Source organism: Petaurus breviceps, unplaced genomic scaffold (assembly GCF_028583685.1).
Source record: "Petaurus breviceps papuanus isolate PSGF00001 unplaced genomic scaffold, PetGlider_PUasm1.0 214, whole genome shotgun sequence".
NCBI classification, from domain to species: Eukaryota; Metazoa; Chordata; class Mammalia; order Diprotodontia; family Petauridae; genus Petaurus; species Petaurus breviceps.
In genome coordinates, this window is record NW_027185863.1 from 6,667,907 (window position 1) to 6,689,831 (window position 21,925).

Sequence of the window (21,925 nt, forward strand, 5' to 3'; positions counted from 1 at the left end):
CTCTCTCTCTGTTGAAAGGCACTAGATGTCATTAGAGCTCTTGGCCAAAGAAGTCAATTTTCTCTCCAAGCAACAGAGGATCATTCAGCAGAGGCCTTCTCTTAATTTACTGCTTCTGTCACAGCTCAAATAAAGTATTTTTTTCAGCCCTCCTACTATTTTTTCCTTCTCTTCAGGTTTTTCTTTAGCTCCTTGTTCTTCCTCTTCCTCTTCTGCTGCTTAATCCAACAATTTAAATAAAAACTTCCTGATTGACTCACTTGTTGCTTTAAAAAGTCTCAGTCCCACAAATTTCCTCTATAAAACTGGTAGTCCTTTTTTATTCACACCTCAGTCTCCAAATGTCTATATGATTTCTCATAAAATATGTATATGTAAATTATCCAAGGTATCCATCATGTTCCAAAGTCTTCAATAGGATACGCTATCTCTTGGGTGCCCTTGAATCTAAAGTTCTTGACCATTATATTTCTTTAGTTTTTAATAAATAAAAACACTTCCTCTGCCTCTTTATAACATCAAACATCACTCTAGGGCAACTAGACAGTGCAGTGGAGAGAGCATCGACCCTGGAGTCAGGAGGACCTGAGTTGAAATACAGCCTAAGACGAATGACACACTTACTAGCTGTGTGACCTTGGGTAAATCACTTAATCCCAATTACCCTGCCTTCCCCCCTCCAAAAAAAAAGCCCCAAAACATCGCTCTATTTTGTTGAAAAAAATCCATGTCCTCACATCGATATCACAGATAATTTTCTCTCCAAAACTGTCCAAATTCCATCTGAAAGCTCCTTCTTCTATCTATATTAGTAAATTAAAACAAAGTTCTTTTTCTACTTCTATTAGTCATCAAAATGTTCATACATAATAGCAGCAATATCTTACATAATTTGATAATCAATATAAATCTCTTCTTTTGTGTAAAAATGTTTTCTGTTCATCACTAAATAGCTACTTTTAAATTAAAGGGATAAAGTACATTACACTTTAATGGACCATGATCTCACCAGTGTTGGGACTCTCCCCAAAAGTAGAGATCATAACCCATCCACACTTTCTCCTCCAGTACATACTCTTGCCCATGTTTCCCCATTAAATCCTCAAAAGAAGGTTCACCCAATTTCCTGGAGGTCCTCAAATTGGTCTCCCTGCCTCATATCTCTCCACTCCAATTCCTCTTCTACTCAACTGACTAAGTGATTTTTCTAATGTGTAGATCTGACCCTGTTACCCTCCCCCACAAAATTCAATAAACTCCAGTGGTTCCTTATTACTTCTAAAATCAAATATAAAGTACTCTGGGTTTTTTTTAATTGAATGCTTTTCATAACCTGGCCACTACTTAGCATTCCAGTCTTCTTACACTTTATTCCCCTCAAAGCATTTTACATCCAGCAACACTAACTGACTTATTGTTCCTCACTGCATTTCTAGCCTCTCTGCCTTTTCCCCTGGGGCTAGAATCCTCTGGCTTTCCCCCAAGCCCGGAATGCTCTCCCTCCTCCTCCCCACCTTTCAGTTTCCCTGGTTTTCTATAGGACTCAGCTCACATCCCCACACTGTGCAGGAGACCTTGCCCAGTCTCCCTAGATGATAGAACTTTTCATCTATCTCATTATTTACACTATTCACCCATTACATTAGACTGGGATATCCTCAAAGACATCGACTGTTTTTGTCCTTTTTCTATATCCCCAGAATTTAGCACACTGCCTGTCACAAAGTAATTCCCTAATAAATACCTTTCAATTTGATTTCCTCTAGATCTCCAGACATGATTACACAGACGTTGTTGAACCAGCGTATCATGTGAATTGTTCCTTGTCTTTACCACCTGGCCATCTACCTCTTTTTCTAATCAGGCATTTATTTGATTTCTTTTCCATTATTTGGTAATGCATGAAAAGTTTCATGTGTGTTAATTTTTCATGCATCTCTGAGTTGCTCATTTTAGCCAGCTATTTTAATTCCTCAGAAATTATTATTTGTGCCTGTATAGGATCATTAACAGCATATTCACATTAGAAATGGAATTTTGTTTGAGGAAGGTTTTTGTGCTTAATAAAAGCCCTTCACAATTTCCCAAATGCAATCAAACTCTCCCTCACATCCAGTACTGGGCCAGAGTCATTGTCTATCTGAGTTATCTGACCAGGATATATCATAATGGATATATAATTATATATCATAATGGACCAGTTGTCCAATCAACCAGATAGCATTGTGTAGACCACAGACATTTTTGTATCCTCAGTTTTTCCTACATTCATAGGGTAAATTCTTGTATAATTATACTCTTTGGGGAGACTGCAGTATCTATCTATGCATTGATAAAATCAGAATAGATCTACATGACAGAAACTCTCCATGTGGCTATGTCGAAGTCAGTTACTTCTTTTTTTTTTTTTTTTTGGCTTTTTGGAGGGTAATTGGGGTTAAGTGACTTGCCCAAAGTTACACAGCTAGCAAGTGTGTCAAGTGTCTGAGGCTGGATTTGAACTCAGGTCCTCTTGATTCCAGGGCCAGTGCTCTATTCACTGCACCACCTAGCCGCCCTGAAGTCACTTACTTCTTAACAAAATGAAAATTTAGTTCCATTCCACAAACATTTATCAAGCAGCTACTATGTGAAGAAAATACAGTGTTAAGCACTGAGGAAAATTTAAAAATTAAGACCTGATCACTGACTTCATGGAGTTTACAATCTAGTAGGAAGATATGGTATTTTAAAAATAACTATAATGGAAAGTATGAAAAGATGAATGTCTTTAATACTTGCATATAAAGTGCTTTTCAAGATCTCAGGGAGTAAAGGCCATGACTGACTGGGGACATCTAAGGAAGTTTCATGGAAATGGGAATATTTGAACTGAAACAAATTCAACAGGCAAAGGTAGGGAAAAGTTCATTACAGAGGAAGAAATGTTTGAGCAAAGTTGGAAAAGCATTGTACATATGAGAGACAATGAGTAGTCAAAATATTGGGTATATGAAGGGACATAAGTTGAAATAAGGGGGAACCAGGTGAGACAGTGAGTATTCTGCTATTAGAACGTATACTCTTTTAAGGCAGGTAAGATTCTTGTTGTTCTGTCGTTTTGAGTCGGGAAACCTGGGATAGGTTCTGGCCTCAGATACTTCACACCCACACACACAAAAAAAAACTGGCCATGTAACCTTGACCAAGTTACTTAAACCCAATTGCTTTTAAAAAAAAAAAAGTTGAAATAAGACTGGAAAGTTAAAGTTGTGACATACTGTGGAGCTTTGAATGCCATACTAAGGAGTTTGGAGCTATGAAGGATTTTTTAACAGTTAGAAAGGAATGATTACACCTTTGTAAAAGATAAATTAATCTGGTGGTAATTTATAGGATGTATTGATGAAGGCATAAAGACCAGCCCAGGATCTATGGTAGTAGCCCAGGCAAGTGATAGGAAAATGGAAGCAATGGGAATACAAAAGAATGAACAGAGATGAGATATACCACATATGAAAATAGAATCTCTAGGATCTGACAATTGAATGTGGAAGGGGTACGAGAGGGAAAAGTCAAAGATAATAGCAAGATTTCAAATTCAAAATTCTGGTTGAAAGGTACTATTGACAAAAACAGAAAAGCCAGAAGAAGTATTAGATTTTAGCAAAGTGAGTTTTAAGTACCAGTGAGGACATCAGTTCCAATTTTTTTTTACAAATATCCAGTGGTCAGTTGGAAATGTGAGTCTGGGACTTAGTAGAAAGTACGGCACTAGAGATAACAATTTAGGAATCATCTACATAGATGTAAAGCCCTGGAAATGGGTGAGATTTCAAGGGAAAGAGATAACAGAAAAATAAAAGAGGGCAAATGAATACCTCGGGAAATATCTACATTAAGAGAAGAAAAACTATGTCATCTCTACTAGTCATTTCTTCTTTGTGCATTTGGTCTTGTCCTACTTCCTTTTCCATCTTCCACTTCCTTACTGCCTTTTCCACTTCCTCATATAGCACCTATAAGATTGAGGTGTGCAGTCCAAATACGGTAATTCCACCGCCATTGATGATGAAAACAATTTGTTACAGAATTGCTATTGCAATGAGGTGCTATTATCCTCCCCATTTTATAGATGGGAAAACTTAAGAATGGCTTGCCCTGGATCACATAGCTAATAGGAATCTGATATAGGATTCAAACTCAGATATTCCTGACTCTCAGTTCAGCACTCTATCCACTGTGCCACCTAGCCATCTCACCTGTTGCCCTTGGCTATCATGCCATTCCATTTGACAAGATCAAGTGTTTGCTGGCTAACTCATTTTCTGGGTTCTTTCAACATTCTTTTTTGGGGAAATTCCTTTATAATAGTTAAACTTGTATAGGATTCAGCTTGTTCTTTGTTAATGACTTTTCTTATCTATATCTTATTTTTCAGAATCAATAGCTCCTTTGACTAGAACAGATTGAAACCACAGTAATTGCACACAGTTATTTATCTTTTCCTCTCTTTCTACTTTGGTGTTGAATTTCTCTTTTTTTCCAACATGGTCTCACTGACCACAAACAACTAATTTGGAAGTAACTTTCACATCAGTAACATGTTATTTCCAGTCTTTTAAGATATACTCCATTTCATTTTTTGTGATGATGTTAAGCTTTCTAAGTCCACCATTTTCTAATAAGTGTTCCTTAAAGTGGGGGACATCTAGATCATCCACAAAACTCTTTTTGTTTCTTAATCTTGAAGCGTTTTTACACCATATTTTTCATTGTTGGAGACAGAAATGGCAAACCACTCCAGTATCTTCGCCAAGAAAATCCTAAATGGGGTCACAAAGCATCAAACATAAATCAAAATGACAGAACAACAAGAATCTTACCTGCCTTAAAAGAGTATACATTCTAATAGCAGAATACACATAAAGAGGAAGTGAATTAGGAGATGTTGAACATAAGTATGGCATAGATATGGGCAAGAACAAGTGTTAAGATAAGACAAAGGCTCACCTATCAAAGCCCAGGGTCCCAAGGGCAGAGTCCAAGGTTCCAGTTCAAGTGGGTGAAGGAAAAAGATAATAGTAGCATGGTATGGATATGGCCATGGAGATTTAGGGACAACTACAATGTTCTGGCAGCTGCATTGAATTGTTCCCAAAGCTGAAGAAATGAAAGAAGAAAGATCCTAGAGTCACAACATAAAAATGATGATAAATGGACAAAAATTATTTTGCAGGTTTGGATCAAGCTAATGCAATGCCATCACCACGCACACTAAAAACTCACCTTCCCATCCAGCTGTTGCCACCATCCTTCTTGGAGAAGGGCTGTAAGGTAAGGAGCAGGTGACAAACCTTGGAACCTCTTAAAACAGCCTTCAGCCAGTCTTCTAGAAACAAACTTCTCCTGGTCTCAAAGGTACTAACCTACTACTAAGTCAAGTAATTTGTTTTTTATAGGATAGAGGAGGGACAGACCTATGATTTCATTGGCATAGGAAATTACCAGATAGGAAATTCTTGCTATCAATACAGATGGGCACTATCTCCAACTTATAGTCTTAAGGAGTTGCCTAGACCAATGAGAGCTACAGTGACTTAATGAGGGTCACACAATCAACAGGCATTCAAGGAAGGACTTGAGCCTAAGTCTTTCTGACTCTGAGGTTAACTCTTTACCAACTATGCCATGCTATGTCTAAGCCCAGTGACATACTTTTATCATGATGACTTTGGTATCCTTCCTATCACTCACAAAAATAGCAAGTCACTCACAAGAGAGCAAACTCTAAATGTAATTGTGGGACAGAGTTGAGATCAGAGGTATCAAACCTAAAGAAGAGGGCAGCCAGGTAGCACAGCGAGTAAGAGTACCGGCTCCAGTGTCGGGATGACCTGGGGATCAAATCCGGGCTCAGATACTTAGCACCACACCCAGAAATAACTGGGCCTGTAACCTTGAGCAAGTTATTTAATTCTGATTGCTTAAAAAAAAAAACCTAAAGAAGGCCTAAAAGAAATGAGTAGAACCAAGAGAACATTGAATACAGTAACAGCAATGTTGTTTTAAGAATGACTTTGAATGAATAAGCTATTTTAACTATTATAAATACCTAAATTAACAGGCCTACAGACTCCTATATATGTTTATACCACCACGGCACCTACAATATTAGTACTAGCTAACTAACTAGAAGTCAGTTTTTGAGACCCAAGAAATAAATAGTTGAGGGGGGGCAGAGTCAAGATGGTGGAGTAGAAGCAGGACCTCCCCGCTGCTCTGGCTTCCACCTTCCCCAATCGATGTAAAAAGGGGACTCTGAACAAACTTTGGAGCTGCAGAACCCACAAAATGACACAGAGAAGCTAACCTCCCCCTGAGAACAGCCTGGCAGGCCAGCAGGAATAGGCCAGGGCAGTGGTCTGGGAGTCAAGCCCAGGCCCACACAGAGGCTTTAGCCCCAGGGTGGGCCTGACCAGACTTCGGCAGGAGGGACTCCAGATCAGCAGCAGCTGTGGCCATTTCCAGATTTATCAACACATAGATGCAAAGGACAAAGTGAGAGGTCTGTGCAGTCTGGACTTTGGAACCCAGTAAGTGGGAGTGCGTGGCTCGCTGAGAGGCCAGCACAGCCAGCCAGCGCCACGTGGCAGCTTCAGCTCCTGGCCTGCAGAGTGTAGGGGGACCAAGCACCACTCTGAGGGGTAATTGCTCTTGCTTTAACCTGCTTGGATCTGGATTGCAGTCTAGGGTGGAGGTCCTGGGGTGTGTGTCCAGCTTGCCAGAGCGTGTGGAGACCCCAGAGAGAGCACCCATGTAATACCTCCGGCAGCTGAGAAAACCCCAGCAGTTGGGATGAAATCTCCCCTGTCTGGTGGCAGAGTCCTACTGTGGCAAAAAGCCCAGGGGTCAAGTGACTGAGGGGCGACATGACCAGGCAAAGGAAACAAAGCAGACAGAAGATTCCAACATTAGACTCCTATTTAGGGGACAAAAGGGAGCAAAGCATGGAACAGGAGGAAGACAGTGAAGTCAGAACTCCTGCACCAAAAGCTTCAAAGGAAAATACGAGCTGGTTACAGGCCATAGAGGACCTTAAGAAGCAGATAAGAGAAGTGGAGGAAAAATTGGGAAGAGAAATGAGAACAATGCAAGAAAATTACGAAATGAGAGTCAACAGCCTGACTGAGGAAAATAATGAGGAAAATTAAAAATTAGACTAACTCAAATGGTAAAAGAGGCTCAAAAAGGCAATGAGGAGAAGAATGCCTTAAAAAGCCAAATTTGCCAGATGGAAAAAGAATCTCAAAAGCTCAATGAGGAGAATCATGGCTTCAGAATTAGATTGGAGCAAATGGAAGTTAATGACTTTATGAGAAATCAAGATGCTGTTAAACAGATCCAAACAAATGAAAGAATAGAAGGCAATGTGAAATATCTCATGGGAAAAACCACTGACCTGGAAAATAGATCCAGGGGAGAAAATTTAAAAATTATTGGACTACCTGAAAGCCATGATCAAAGTAAGAACCTAGAAATCATCCTCCAGGAAGTTCTCCAAGAAAACTGCCCTGATGTTTTAGAATCAGAGGGCAAAATAGAGGTTGAAAGAATCCACCGATCACCTCCTGAAAAAGATCCCAAAAAGAAAACTTCTAGGAATATTATAGCCAGGTTCAGGAATTCCCAGATTAAGGAGAGAATATATAAGGGTATATGGGCATATGAATACATATGTGAATGTGTGTATATATGTTTACAGGTATACATAGATAGAGGGCACAGCACCAATTTAACAGGAAGGGATGATACTTAAAAGGTGAAATTAAGAGGTGAGAGGAATATAATGAGAGGAGATGGGGAGAGACAGATTGGGGTAAACTATTTCATACAGAAGAGGCAAGGGAAAATGGTTATAATGGAGGGGAAGAATAGGAAGGCAAAAGGGAATGGGTCAACCTTATTCCCATTGAATCTGGCTTGAGGAGGGAGTGAAATACACACTAAATAGGGTATCTCACCCTCCAGGAAAATGGGAGGGGAAGGGGATGAGAGGGGGAATGATGGAAGAGAGGGCAGGCTGGGGGGGAGGGAAGTTGGAAGCACCCACTTTTGAAAAGGGACGGGATCAGGGTGGAGAGTGGAGCGGGTGGGAGGTGGGATGGGAGGGAGGGAAATATAGTCAGTCTTTTACAATATATCTACCATGTTATTGTTTTGCATTAGCCACACATGTACAACCTATACTGAACTGCTTGTCTTCCCAGTGGGGGTGGGTGACAAGGGAGGAAGGGAATGAATCTGGAATTCAAAATTTCAAAGTCAAATATTCAAATATATATATATATAGTAAAATGGTATTAATAATAATAATTATATATATACTATTATTAATACTATTTTACATGTAATTGGGAAATAATATACAGGCACTGGGCCATAGAGATCCACCATGCCCTACTGGAAAAGTCAAAGGGGGTATGGGAGAAGATACGGGAGAGAGCAGATTGGAGGAGGAGATATCCTGTGGGACTGCTATTTTGGGGCGGTGGGTAGGGGAAGAACAAGGAGAAAAATTGTAACTCAAAATCTGATGGAAATGAATGATGTAAATCATAAGTTAATAAAGCATTTAAAAAAAAGAAGAAATAAATAGTTGATAAATGAATCAATGATAGCTGAGATTATAATTTTTCCTCTGTATACTTCATGCCTTTTTTTCTTTTCCCCTCTTTTTTCTTTTCCACTCTCTCATAATTCAGATAATTTATGTGGCAAGAAATGCCAAGGACAATTTGGTATCCTATTACCATTTCCAAAAGATGAATGCAGCTCTTCCTGATCCAGGAACCTGGGAGGAGTATTTTGAAGATTTCCTTGAAGGAAAAGGTGACAGAATCCACCTATATTGTTGTTGCCAATAGAACCTTGAAAATATAGAGAAATCTGTGACCCCTTCATGAGGAGCTCAATGCTCTTTTGTTTTTAAGAGTGACCCACACTCTCTCCTGAATGCATCCTCAATTCAAACAAATTTACACATATTTTTACCTGTCTTCTAGTGTGCTGGGGTTCCTGGCATGATCATGTGAAAGGATGGTGGGATGCAAAAGACAAATATCCCATTCTCTACCTCTTCTATGAGGACATGAAAAAGGTGAGGGCTAGATCCAGTCTGTCAATCATTTGTATTTACTAAGGGTCCACTAAGTGCATATAACTATACTTGGCACTTAAAATAGTTTAGAAGGAAGTAGAAGCCTGCCTGTTAACAACCTTATTATGTTCATCAGATGCTGTATTTTAAATATTGCTTTACAAAGTTGTGGTAATAAGGTTTTTTAAATGCATAATTGCATTATTGCTATATGTGAAGGAAATTGATTCTCCTGTAATTCTCCTGTAACTTCTCCTACAATTCTCCTGTAATTGATTCTAAGAACCAATCACAGAAGCTCTGGACATTTTGCCTGGGGAAGGTGGCATCTTCATAAACTTTCCCCTAAGTAATGTTCTGTACCTTTTTCTCTGGTATTATAACCTAGCCCTAAAGTCATCAGCATTGATTAAGCACTTACTGTATAAGAGGCACTGTGCTGAGTACTGGGGATACAATGACAAGAAAAGCTTGTCCTTCCCCGACTGATACTCTAGGCCTCTTACTCTCTTATTATTTCCTAGTCATAAAGTCAGGTCAACAAGCATTTATTAAGTGTTTACTGTGTACCAGGCATTGTGCTAAGCATTGGAGATGCAAAAACAAGGAAAAATAGAGTACCTACCCTCAAGGAGCTTACTTGGAGGAAGACAGTGATAATTAAGATATTTCTGCCCAAAGAGTAATTGAACTACCTGATTGAATAAATTGAAATAATTGAAAGTAATTGAAAAAACTTCAGAAGTGGAAAAAGTATCCTTCAGGAGTATACTTTTCTGTAGAGGTAGGGCTCCAGTATTATATTTAACATGGAAAGTAGTAAACTCTTTTTTTAGCTTATTATTTAGTTCTTTTTCACATTTATTGTTTAAATGTTGAGTTCAAATTCTCCCCCTCCTATTGAGAAGGCAAGCAATATGGTTGTCAATCATATTATAAAGTCATGTAAAACATACTTCCATATTAACCGTATTTCCAAAAAAGCAAGAAAAATGACGTGAAAAAATTATACTTCAATCTGCACTAAAAATTCATTAATTCTCTCTCTAGAGAGAATTTTCAACAGGAGTGCTTTGAAATTATCATATATCATTATATTGATGAGAATAGCTAAGTCTTTCACAGTCAATCATCCTTACAATATTGCTACTATTCTATACAATGCTCTCCTGGTTCTACTCACTTCACTTTGCATCAGTTCATATAAATCTTTCCAGGCTTTTCTGAAATCATCCCCCAGGTCATTTCTTATAGCACAATAATATTCCATTATAATTATATACCACAATTTGTTCAGCCATTCCCCAATTGATGGGCATCCCCTTAATTTCCAATTCTTAGTCACCACCAAAAAAAAAAAAAGAACTGCTATAAATATTTTTGTTCAAATAGGTTCTTTTCCACTTTTTAATCTCTTTGAGATACACACCTAGTAGTGGCATTTCTGGGTCAAAGGGTATGCATGGTTTTATAGCCCTTCGGACGAAGTTCCAAATTGTTGTCCAAAATGGCTAAGCCAGTTCACAACTCCAACAACAATGCATCAGTCTCCCTATTTTTCCACATCTCCTCCAGCTTTTGTCATTTTTCTTTTCTGTCATGCTAGCCAATCTGATAGAAATAAGGTGGAATCTTCTTTTAATTTGTATTTCTCTAATCAACAGTGATTTAGAGCATTTTTTCATGTGACTGTAGATAGCTCTGCTTTCTTCTTCTGAAAGCTGCCTGTTCAAATCATTTGATTATTTATCAGTTAGGGAATTGCTCTTATTTTTCTAAATTTGACTCAGTTCCTTGTATATTTAAGAAATGAAGCACCTATCAGAGAAATTGCTGTAAAACTTTTTTTTCCAGTTTCCTGATTTTGTTCTAATTTTGACTCCATTGGTTTTGTTTGTGCAAAATCTTTTTAATTTCATGTGATCACAATTATCCATTTTACTTCCTGTGATTCTCTGTACTTCTTATTTGTTCACAAATTCTTCCTGGATCCATAGATTTGATAGATAAATTTCTCTATGCTCCCATAACTTACTCATAATATCATCCTTTTTGTCTAAATCATGTACCCATTTTGACTTTATATGGTATATGGTGTGAGATGTTGGTCTGTGCCCTGGTTCTGCTAAATTGCTTTCTAGTTTTTCCAGCAGTTTTTGTCAAATAATGAGTTCTCACCCCCAAAACTTGGATCTTCGGGTTTATCAAAAACTAGATTAAACAACATATTGTTTGGATTCTGTTTTCTAATTCACTTTCACTTGGGGGGTGAGTTTATCCCACTTACATTCACAATTATGATTATTAACTGTATTTCTAAGAGCAAACTCTCTTGAACAAGTAAATTTCTAAAATCAGAATAATTACTTAGCCCCTTCCCAATAAAAGTAGTCACATGATCAATTTTTGACACTATGATGAGTCAATTTCAATACTTGTGTTTTTTAGCCTTGCTCTTTGTTGACAATGAATTCTTTCTCTTTCTACTCTCACATAGCACCCAAAGCATGAAATTAGAAAGATAATGGAATTCATGGGAAAGAACCTAGATGAAGATGCTTTAGAAAAAATCATCTATCATACCTCTTTTGACATGATGAAAAAGAATCCAATGGCAAATTATACATCACTTCCTTGTGAAATTATGGACCATTCTGTTTCCCCATTCATGAGAAAAGGTATCTATATTTTTTCCATTATTTTCTTTAAAATATTCTCTTCTTATATTTCAAGTCATTTGGAAATTTTCATTTACCCTTCTCTAGCTCAGAATCACAGCTGTTCAGTTAGGTATAGATATAGATCTTTCAAGATGAAAATACTTGTCAGAATAAAATGATTGTTTTAAGGGATAGCTGATGAAATGAAAATAATCTTGTATTTAGGATAATAATCTGAAAGTACCCTTTAGAAGTTATGAAAATTATCATAACAAAAAATAATATCCTTCAACCCAGTAATTCCATTACCTTGAAAGTGCTATTTAAAAAGAAAAAACAAAACAAATGAACAAAAAAAAGAACTATCTGTTGAAAGATTTTCATAATAAAATTATACGCAGTTTAAAGTAACTGGGATAGGAGTATAAAGACCAGACCTGTGATTTCACTGATATAGGAACGCCCAGGTAAGAAGACTTTATCTGTCAATGCAGATCAGCACTTCTCTACAACTTAAAGACCTAGAGAGTTGTCTAGAGCACTGAGAGGTTAAGGAATTTGCCCAGGGTCATGTAGCAAATATGTATCAAAGGAGGAAATTGAACCCGAGTCTTTCTGCCTCCTGGACTAGACCTCTATCCTTTACTTCCAAAAGCAACAAAAAGGTATAGTTAAATAAACTGTTGTACATTCATGTAATGGAATATTATAAGGTAATTGAGACTAAGAAGCAAAGCAATGTTATGAAATAATGCAACGTAAAAAAAGAAAAAGCAAAACCAGATGAATGGAGAATATACTGTGACAGTATAAGAGGTTAAAGTGAATGAGAAGGAATGATCATAGAATGTCGATGAGGATGTAGAGGAAGTGATCACAAAATTGTTATATTTTATGTGTTTAAATTAACTAACCGAAATGTAAATAACTAGTAAGCAAGTTTAACTGGTTGTATTTATGTTAAACAGTAAGCTTTTAATAAAACTGGGGGGTGGGGAAAGAAGAAAGAAAATAAATGGCCACTAAATCTCCCCCATCTGTGATTCAGGGAATGTAGGAGACTGGAAGAGCTACTTCACTGTAGCCCAGAATGAGAGATTTGATGAAGACTACAAGAAGAAAATGATAGGTACCACTCTGACTTTTTGTTCTAGTCTCTAAGAGGAAATCAGAAGGAACCAAATTTATGAAGATTTTATCTGCAAATAATCTTGGATTCTCCTATCATTTATAATAGCATCTATCTCACAACACTGTTTTAAGAATATTTGTAAAGGGCTTTGCAAATCTTAAAGTGCTATGTAAGTGCTAGCCATTATTATTACTGTTATGTTTAGTCATCATCATTCTATCAATTAAAGGAACTGTATTTTCTTTTTATTTATACCCTTATCAAGAAGCTAGGAATTCTGTGATTAAAGCTGTCATGGGCTTAATATCACATGTCCAAAACAGAACTCATGATCTTTCACCCTAAACCTTCCCTGCTTCCTACCTTCCATATTCCTCCCAGTCGCTCAGAATCACAACCTAAGAGTCATCCTAGATTCCTCATTATCTCTAAACCCCACCCCCATCCCTCTACCACATCCAAGCCCTTGCCAAGGACTGCCAATTTTGCCTTTACAACATCTTTCTTATATGCCTCCTTCATTCGTCTGAAACTGCCACCACCCCATCATCTCATGCCTGGACTACTGCAATAGCCTGCTGCTGAGTCTGCCTGCCTCAAGTCTCTCCCCATTCTCCAACCCATTCTCCATTCGGCCACTAAAGTGATTTTCTGGAAATGCAGGTCTTATCATATCATCAACACCTTCCCCCTACCCCTCAATCCCCACTCAATAAACTCTAGTGGCTTCCTAATACAACAAATACAAACTACTCTATTTGGAATTCAAAACCCTTCAAAACCTAGCCCCCTCAGTCTTCTTAAACCCTACTCCCTGACACATGTTCTTCAATCCAGTGACACTGGCCTCCTGGCTCTTCCATGAACAAGATACTCACTTCTCAGCTCTAGATACTTTTTCTGGTTGTCCCCCATGCCTACTCCACTCAGACTACTGATCTCCTTCGTTTTCTCTGAGTCCCAACGAAGATCCTCCCTTTTATAGGAAGACTTCCCCAACCCTTACTAATTCTAGTACTTTTCCTTTTTTAATTATTTTCTATTTATCCTGAATATAGCTTACTTTGTATGCATTTGTTTACGTATTCTCTCGCTATTAGGCTATAAGCTCTTTGAGAACAGGAACTGTATTTTGCCTTTTTGTATCTCTAGAGCTTAACACAATGCCTGGTACATAGTATGTGTTTATCAAATGTTTATTGTATTGAATTTTGTATTACCATCATAGCTAAACCTTTTACCAAACGTGCTTGTTACAAATTAATCAAGAGTCTTTCTTTATACAAATTAAATAGTTGAATTAAGTTTGAAAGTGGAAGCTGGCAGAATAAGGCAGAAGACTACCTGACTTCCCCAAATTCCGCCACAAATAATTTAAAATAATGCCTCAAAGTAAATTTTAGAGTGGTAGAAATAATTAAAAGTTAGGGTAAAGCAGTCATCCAACCCAAGACAACTGGGGAGGATATTAAGAAAAACCTAACTTCCTGAAGCAATGGTCTAACCTGATTGAAGTGCAGATGCCTCCAGGCAGATACCACTGAATAAGCAAACAAACCCTGAGGGCAGCTACATCACTAGTAGACTTTGCATCCAGGAACTTTCACCCCATGGATGATGTGGGAGTTGGGTGGCTGATCAGAGGAAGACTGTGGAAGCCCAACACTGGTGCTGGATGCAGGGCACAAGGACACTGACCAAGGAGTAAGCACACTCCAATATGTAGGTCACAGAGGGGAGGGACTCTGCTGGTTATGTTCACTCACAGGAGAGCAGAGATCCCTATTTTGGTTCCAAGGCAAAGGGGCAATCTGACACTTGTAGCTACCTCAAGGCCTGCAGGGAGCAAGAGCTTTTCAGACAGCAGTGCTGGGGATCTTGGTCATCACTCAGGGGCAGAAAGTGACCTGAGGTCACTTATAGACTACAGTGTACACCAGAGGAACAGTGACTACATCTAGCCTTGGATTATAGAACACTGGAAGAATCAAAAGTTTGAAGACCCCCAAATATAGCTCAGAAAACAACAGCACAAAAAAATGAAGCCTGAGACATTATCCTCCATACCCCAGAAGCAGAACCTGACCCTAACATACAGTTAACAACCAAGAAATAATCTGTTAAAAAATTAGGTAAAAAGAGAAAAAATCCAACTATAAATAGCTACTATGATGACAGAAAAGATCAGGGTTCAAACGCAGCAGAAGACAAAACAACTTCTTGTGAAGTTTCAAAGAAAAATGTAAAACGGCCGCAAGCCCAAAAAGAATTCTTTTTTTTTTTTTTAAGCAATTGGGGTTAAGTAACTTGCTCAAGGTTACACAGCCAGTTATTTCTGGGCGTGGTGCTAAGTATCTGAGGCCGATGCTCTTACTTGCTGAGCCACCTGGCCGCTCCTAAAGAGAATTCTTAGAAGAACTTTAAAAGGACTTTTAAAATAAAATAAGAAAGGTTGAGGAAAAATAGGGAAAATAAATGAGTAATACAAGAAAAGAAAAGCAAGAAAATTATGAAAAATCAACCAATTGCACAAAAGAACCCAAAAATTTACCACTCTGAGCAGTAGAATGAAAAAAATCTACCATTCTCAGCCTGAAAGAGATCCCAAGATTACATGATCACCTCAATAGATATGAAAAAAGCCTTTGAGAAAGTTCAATACTCTTTTATACTAAAAAAACACCTACAAAATATAAACATAGAACCTTTTTTAACTATCATAAAAAGCATCTATCTAAAACAAGCATCATACACAATGAAGATATACTAGAACTCTTTCCATTGAATACAAGAAGCAAGGATGACACTATTTTTTTTGCTATAGTTCTAGAAATGGTACCAATACCAAAAAGAATTAAAAGAATAAAGAAAGATAAAGAGGAAATAAAACTGTCCCTGTTTGCTGATGATATGATGGAAAACCCTAAACAAAAACTTAGAAAACCCTAGCAAATCAGCAAAGATATTAACTGAGACAATCAGTAGCTTCAACAAAGCTTCAGGCTACAAAATAAATCCTCAGATACTGACAGAATTTCTACATGAAAACAAGAAACAAGAATAGAAAGGGAAATCCCATTCCAAATAACTACAAAGTGCACAAAATATCTGGTGATCAATCTCCCAAAGTACACAAAATACTTGCAGCAATTCAATTACAAAGTGCTCCTCAGAGAATTAAGAACAAGTTATATACAGAGAAATATTCAGTACTTATGGCAAAGCCATGTAAATATAATAAAAATGGCAATGCTATCAAAACAAATTTATATTTTAAATGATATAACTACCAAATTACCCAGGGATTACTTTATAGAACTTGATGAAATAATAACAAAATTCATTTAGAAAAAAAAACAAAGGATGTAGTTGGGAAATGATGAAAAAGATATGAGAACAAAGGAGAATAGTACTTCCAGACTTCAAACAATAATATAACATCAGTCATCAAACCATCTGGTGTTGGTTAAAGAATAGAGAGACAGATCAGTGGAAGAGACCAGACAGAGAAGATCCAAAAACAACAGAAATCAATAACCCAGTGTTTGATAAAGCGGAAACATAAGTGACCTAGGGAAAAACTCTCTATTTGATAAAAACTGCTGGGAAAACTGGAAAGCAGCCTGGCAGAAATTAGGCATAGAGCAGTACTTTACACTACATTCCACAATATATTCTTAATGCATAAGTGACATGCTAACAAAATAAATTAGAAGAGAAATATATCATATACCTCTTACAGCTATGGCTAAAAGATGCATTCTTAACCAAACTAGAGATAGAGATCATTACAAAAGATAAAATAAATAAGTTTGATTACTTGAAACTGAAAAGTTTCTAAACAGACATTAATGCACCTTAGATAACAAAGGAAGTAGTTTAATGGAGGGGATGGGGTGGAGGAATACAAGATAATATTTTGGTATAAAGTTTGGCATACAAGATAAATACACTATATATATATGCATACATACATGCGTGTGTATATGTGTGTATACATGTCTATATAAATATAGATAGATACATGCCATTCCTCAATAGAGAAGTGGTCAAAGGATATGAAACAAATAATTCTCAGAAGAACTGCAAAGTATTCACAGCCACATAAGAAAATACTACAAAACATTAATTATACAAGAATTTCAAATCAAAACAACCCTGAGATTTCTCACTTCATACCATGCAAACTGGCACCAAAAAAAAATGATCCCAAAATGGCAATTTATACAAGTTGTAGACAAACAAATACACTAATATACTGTTGGTAAAGCTGTGGAATTATATAACCATTTTGGAAAGTAATTTGGAATTATGCAAAGCAAGTGACTAAAATGTCCATACCCTTTGCCCCAAGGAAGCCATCAATAAGAAAAAAGTCTACATAGTAACAAAAACTGTCCCTCAGCAAAAGAAAAAAAAACTGATAATAATACACCATTCATATGGTACCTTGCAAAAGACTTGCTATATTCTTCCATCTGATCTTCTGTGATAAGTGATACAGGGCCCTGTCTTGACCAGCATTCAATACAGTACATGATTGTAATGATTCCCATATCTTTCAGGTCCCATTGTTAAATGAGACTATGGCTTAATGGTATTAAAAGAATACTGTTCTGAGTGTCAGGACTTCTCAGTTCTAATTGAATGCATAACCTTTGGGCAAATCACGTAACTTGAACTGAGCCAAAATTTCTCATTTATAAAATGAAGATGCTGAATTATGTGATCCCTGAGGTCTCTTCTACTTTGAAAGTCCTGTGATTCTATAATACCAGCTAATATAGTATGCAAAAAAAAATGACTACATATTCTTGTATAATTGAAATGTAGGGCTTATTAAACAGTGATAAACAGCTCCCTCTGGGGTGGAAATGCTGAATTAGAGTTGTTTGGGGGTAGAATAAAAAAAATGCTCAAGATCTAATCCATTAATTATTCCCCAAAAGCACATATCATAAAAGGATTTCTAAGACATGGAAAATAATCTAAATGACAATATAAATTCAAATATCAAAAAGTAAACATCCAAATTATAATTGATCCATACATATTTTTGTATTTATGTTTTAGCATACACCTAGCCTACCTAAGATGGTTTTACCCACCTAGATATTAGGGGATCTCCTTCTCAGAGACTGGAGAACTGAGACTTGTGGACATTCTGCAGTTGATCTGTCAGCTTCTTCCATTGGCTGCACAGCCAAAACTGTCTGTGTCTTTAAAGCTGCCTAGCTGAATACTCTTCAGGGATTTTTTCCTGCATTCCTTTCTAAAGGTGAACTTGACTCACAGCAGGGGAAGGACCTGAGAGCCACCTCCTTCTCCCTACCCTCCACCTTAAGCAATGTAACCTTAAGAAATAGCCCTGGAGGGGCAGCCAGGTAGCACAGCGAGACCGGCTCCAGTGTCGGGATGACCTGGATCAAATCCAGGCTCAGATACTCAGCACCACACCCAGAAATAACTGGCCGTGTAACCTTGAGCAAGTTACTTAACCCCGATTGCTTTTAAAAAAAAAAAAAGAAATGGCCCTGGGGTTTTGGCCTTCATATATATATTGTGAAAGGCAAAGATCATGGGGATCCAGTAGAACAGGAATTCAGGTCAGATATTGTAGTCAACCTAGCAGAAAAGCCCTAAGGTGCAGGCATCTAGGTCAAGGACCTAAGAGGGGTTTGGACTTGAATTTGGTGGTATTAATGCTATTTTGAGCTAAACTGTGAGCTAAATCCCTGTCCTTTCCCCCAAGATGTAGTGGTATGGGGAAAAAAGCATTCTACCTCTGAGGTTCTAAAGGAAATATTTGTATGCGTGTTCTTGCTGTATCACTGATGTAAATATATCTTTATAAAAGCTAATCTGAAATTAATGGGTAAATGTAAATAGAGTGCTAGTCACTGGGCCCCCAAAATTGGGGAGCTCTCACCAGTGACAGAGAAGGCAGACTCCCCCACCACTTCAGGGTGCCAGAGAACCCTGTTAGGGTAAAACATAACAGACCCAGCCCTCAGAGAATGGAGCCAGAACATCCATGTTGCATTTCACTATACTTAGCTACAAAGCTGTCTTAACAACAAAATGGAAGTCTAAAAATGATATTCACGTGTCATTCTACTATTTTAGTAGTGCCACAAAAGACACACACACACACACACACACACACTCAGAAATATGGGATGTAGTTCACAAGGTCTCCACCAGGGGCCAAGAGCAGCAGAATATCTTGAACTCACAATTTAAGTAAGGAGATAGTCAATAATGCTTATAGAGCTTTACAACTGGGCAGCACTCGCATTAAATGTACCATTGACCCCTTCACATCAACTATACCCATGTAGAGTACTTAGATTCATTAGATGACAGTTCCATATGAGTCAGGCTTTTTTTTTTTAAAGAGGCATACTGGGGCAGCCAGGTAGCACAGCAAGTAAGAGCACTGGCTCCAGTGTCAGGATGACCTGGAGATCAAATCTGGGCTAAGATACTTAGCACCACACCCAGAAATAATTGGCCATGTAACCTTGAGCAAGTTACTTAACCCCGATTGCTTTAAAAAAAAAAAAGAGGCATACTTACTAATATTGATAGTGATTAAAATTAGAAGATATGGAATTTAGTCACTCATTTTTCTCATTCATAGTATCTTAAATTGACTGCATCTATTAATATTTAATTAGCTTATTTTGCTAACATGGATTAATTCAGCAAATTATGAAATTTATCTGAAAAACAGAAAAATATAAATGTTATACTAAATTTTATTAAATAAGAATGTGCTTAAATGTCTTGTCAAAAACAATAACTATTTTCTTATAATACACATGTCTATTTCTACTTTGAGTGCTTTTTTAATTAGTTGTGTGACCTTGAAAAAATTGTTTAATATCTATAGGTCTCAGATTTACCATCTGTAACCTGAAGAGACTTGTACTAGATCAAGTTTCTCAAAGTGAGCTACACAGACTCCCTGAGATCCTCTCAGAGGGTAAAAACTGTTCTCATAATAATATCAAGACGTCGTTTGCATTTTTCCCTCTGATCCTCACATAAGTATACAGCGGAGTTTTCCAGAGGCTATATGGCCTGTCAAGATGTAACTCACTAATATGAAAAATGTATTGATATCTTGACTGTGGAATTGCACTTCTGCCTTACAAGTGGGCAGATTTCTATTTTTGCTTGTATTCATCCAGTATCAGCACCAACTACTCATCAAAGAGCATCTTCCTTTAATGTTACTGCTTGGCAACAACAAATGGCACTAAAATATTCAAAGTATTTATTATCTTTTTTGAACCTGATGATTTATCCTTGAACAACCATGCTGACATTTGCACTGATGGTACAAAAGCAATGATGGGTAAAATTGTGTCTCTTTACCATGAATTGAGACAGTGGCACCAAAATTCTTCACTGCCAGGAACTCACAATAAAAACAAGAATGTTCTTGATGAAGCAATGTTGTTGTTATTCAGTCATTTGGGCTTTTCTTGGCACAGATACTGGAGTGGTTTGCCATTTCCTTTTCCAGCTCATTTTACAGATGAGGAAACTAAGACAAACAGGGTTAAGTAACTTGCCCAGGTTCACACTGCTAATAAGTGTCTGAGGCCACATTTGAACCCAGGTCTTCCTGACTCAGAGCTCTCTCCTCTGTGGCACCTAACTGCTCCAATGAAGCAATAAAAATGATTAATTTTATTAAATTTCAACCCTAGAATATGTCTTTTTACTATTCTGTGTGATGAAATGGAAAGTACACATACATACTTCTGCTACATATGAAAGTATGTTGTTGTTCAGCCTTCGTTTTTGAGGGAAAACAGTAACATCACCAGGTGATGTCTTGATTTGCATGTGAATTGGATTTTAAGTGAGGCAGAGTTGTACAAAATCATCAGTCTCATTCTCTCTTCCAGGGTCATCAATGGCCAGGGATGCAGTGGATGACTTTGTCATCTTTGATGTTTGCATTCAGGGAGGACTGGCACCTCTGGTGTGAGAATTTGCCAGGCCCTTTTCAGGGCTGCTCATCCACCTTTGGATCCACTTGCCACCCAACTCTCCCCTCTGTCTCCAAGAAACTGTAGCATGCATAGTGACTACAATCCATTAGGCTAAACCAGGTTGAAGGTAACTAGCAGGCCTCAAATTATTTGGTGAGTTAGGAGGATGTCTACCCCAAGTATGTGAGGACTTCCTAGGGCAGAATGGATGGATGAGAACAATTGCACAATTTGTTCCAAAAGACATGAAGGTAGCTAAAGCAGGCAGATTTTAGAGCTTGGCCAGATAGGGAACTATCTAAAGGAAAAGCCTTTTGTGTATATGTGACTTACAAGGTGAATCAACAACTTTTTCCATAGAACACTGTTCTTTCTTGAAAGAATGTCTGACAGGGGCAGCTAGGTGGTGCAGTGAATAAAGCACCAGGCCTGGAGTCAGGAGGACCTAAGTTCAAATCCGGCCTCAGACACTTGACACTGACTAGCTGTGTGACCTTGGGCAAGTCACTTAACTCCAATTGCCTTGCCTTCCCTCCTCCAAAAAAAAAAAGGAATGTCTGACCCACAAACTATGGGTTATTCAAATTTGGGTATTTGGCAGATATTTTCTGGAAAATTGAGTCTGTCACTTCAAGGGAAAAACAAATATCTATTTATTGCCTATGACAAAATTCAAGTTTTCAAGTGAAAATGAAAATTTTGCAAAATTTATATCCACCAGAATGAGCTTGACAGCTTTCCAATACTCAAAGATGTTTCTAATAAGATAAGTGGATATTAACAAATGTAACTTTTTGATATTGTGTAATGAAATGTGTCAACATTTGCATCCATGAATTGTTATTTTCTAAATGACCAACAATGATGTTACCAAATCATGCCTGAGTAAGAGATAATAACATTTATCTAGAGCTTAATGTGTGCCAGGCACCATGCTAAGGACTTCACAATGATTTCATTTGATCCTCAAAGCAACCCTGGAAGA

At 37.6% G+C, this 21,925-nt stretch overlaps 1 protein-coding gene and 1 long non-coding RNA gene across 4 annotated transcripts in view; one reads left to right on the plus strand and one right to left on the minus strand.

The window, feature by feature from the left end:
- Positions 1-20,389, plus strand: part of LOC138165725 (sulfotransferase 1C4-like) — a 26,748-nt gene extending 6,359 nt beyond the window's left edge. For 2 of the 3 annotated variants that reach the window (XM_069094005.1, XM_069094004.1), the window contains 5 exons: positions 5,219-5,316; positions 8,745-8,871; positions 9,045-9,139; positions 11,637-11,817; positions 12,848-20,389. In XM_069094005.1, the coding sequence (XP_068950106.1) occupies positions 5,219-5,316; positions 8,745-8,871; positions 9,045-9,139; positions 11,637-11,817; positions 12,848-12,960 (614 nt within the window). In that variant the 3' untranslated portion in view covers positions 12,961-20,389. The remainder of the gene's footprint in view (positions 1-5,218; positions 5,317-8,744; positions 8,872-9,044; positions 9,140-11,636; positions 11,818-12,847) is intronic. The other variant, XM_069094006.1, reaches the window with a different exon arrangement.
- LOC138165726 (uncharacterized) overlaps positions 4,999-21,925 on the minus strand; it is a 47,958-nt gene continuing 31,031 nt past the window's right edge. The window contains exon 3 of the long non-coding RNA XR_011169428.1: positions 4,999-5,142. This is a non-coding gene — a long non-coding RNA (uncharacterized lncRNA). The remainder of the gene's footprint in view (positions 5,143-21,925) is intronic.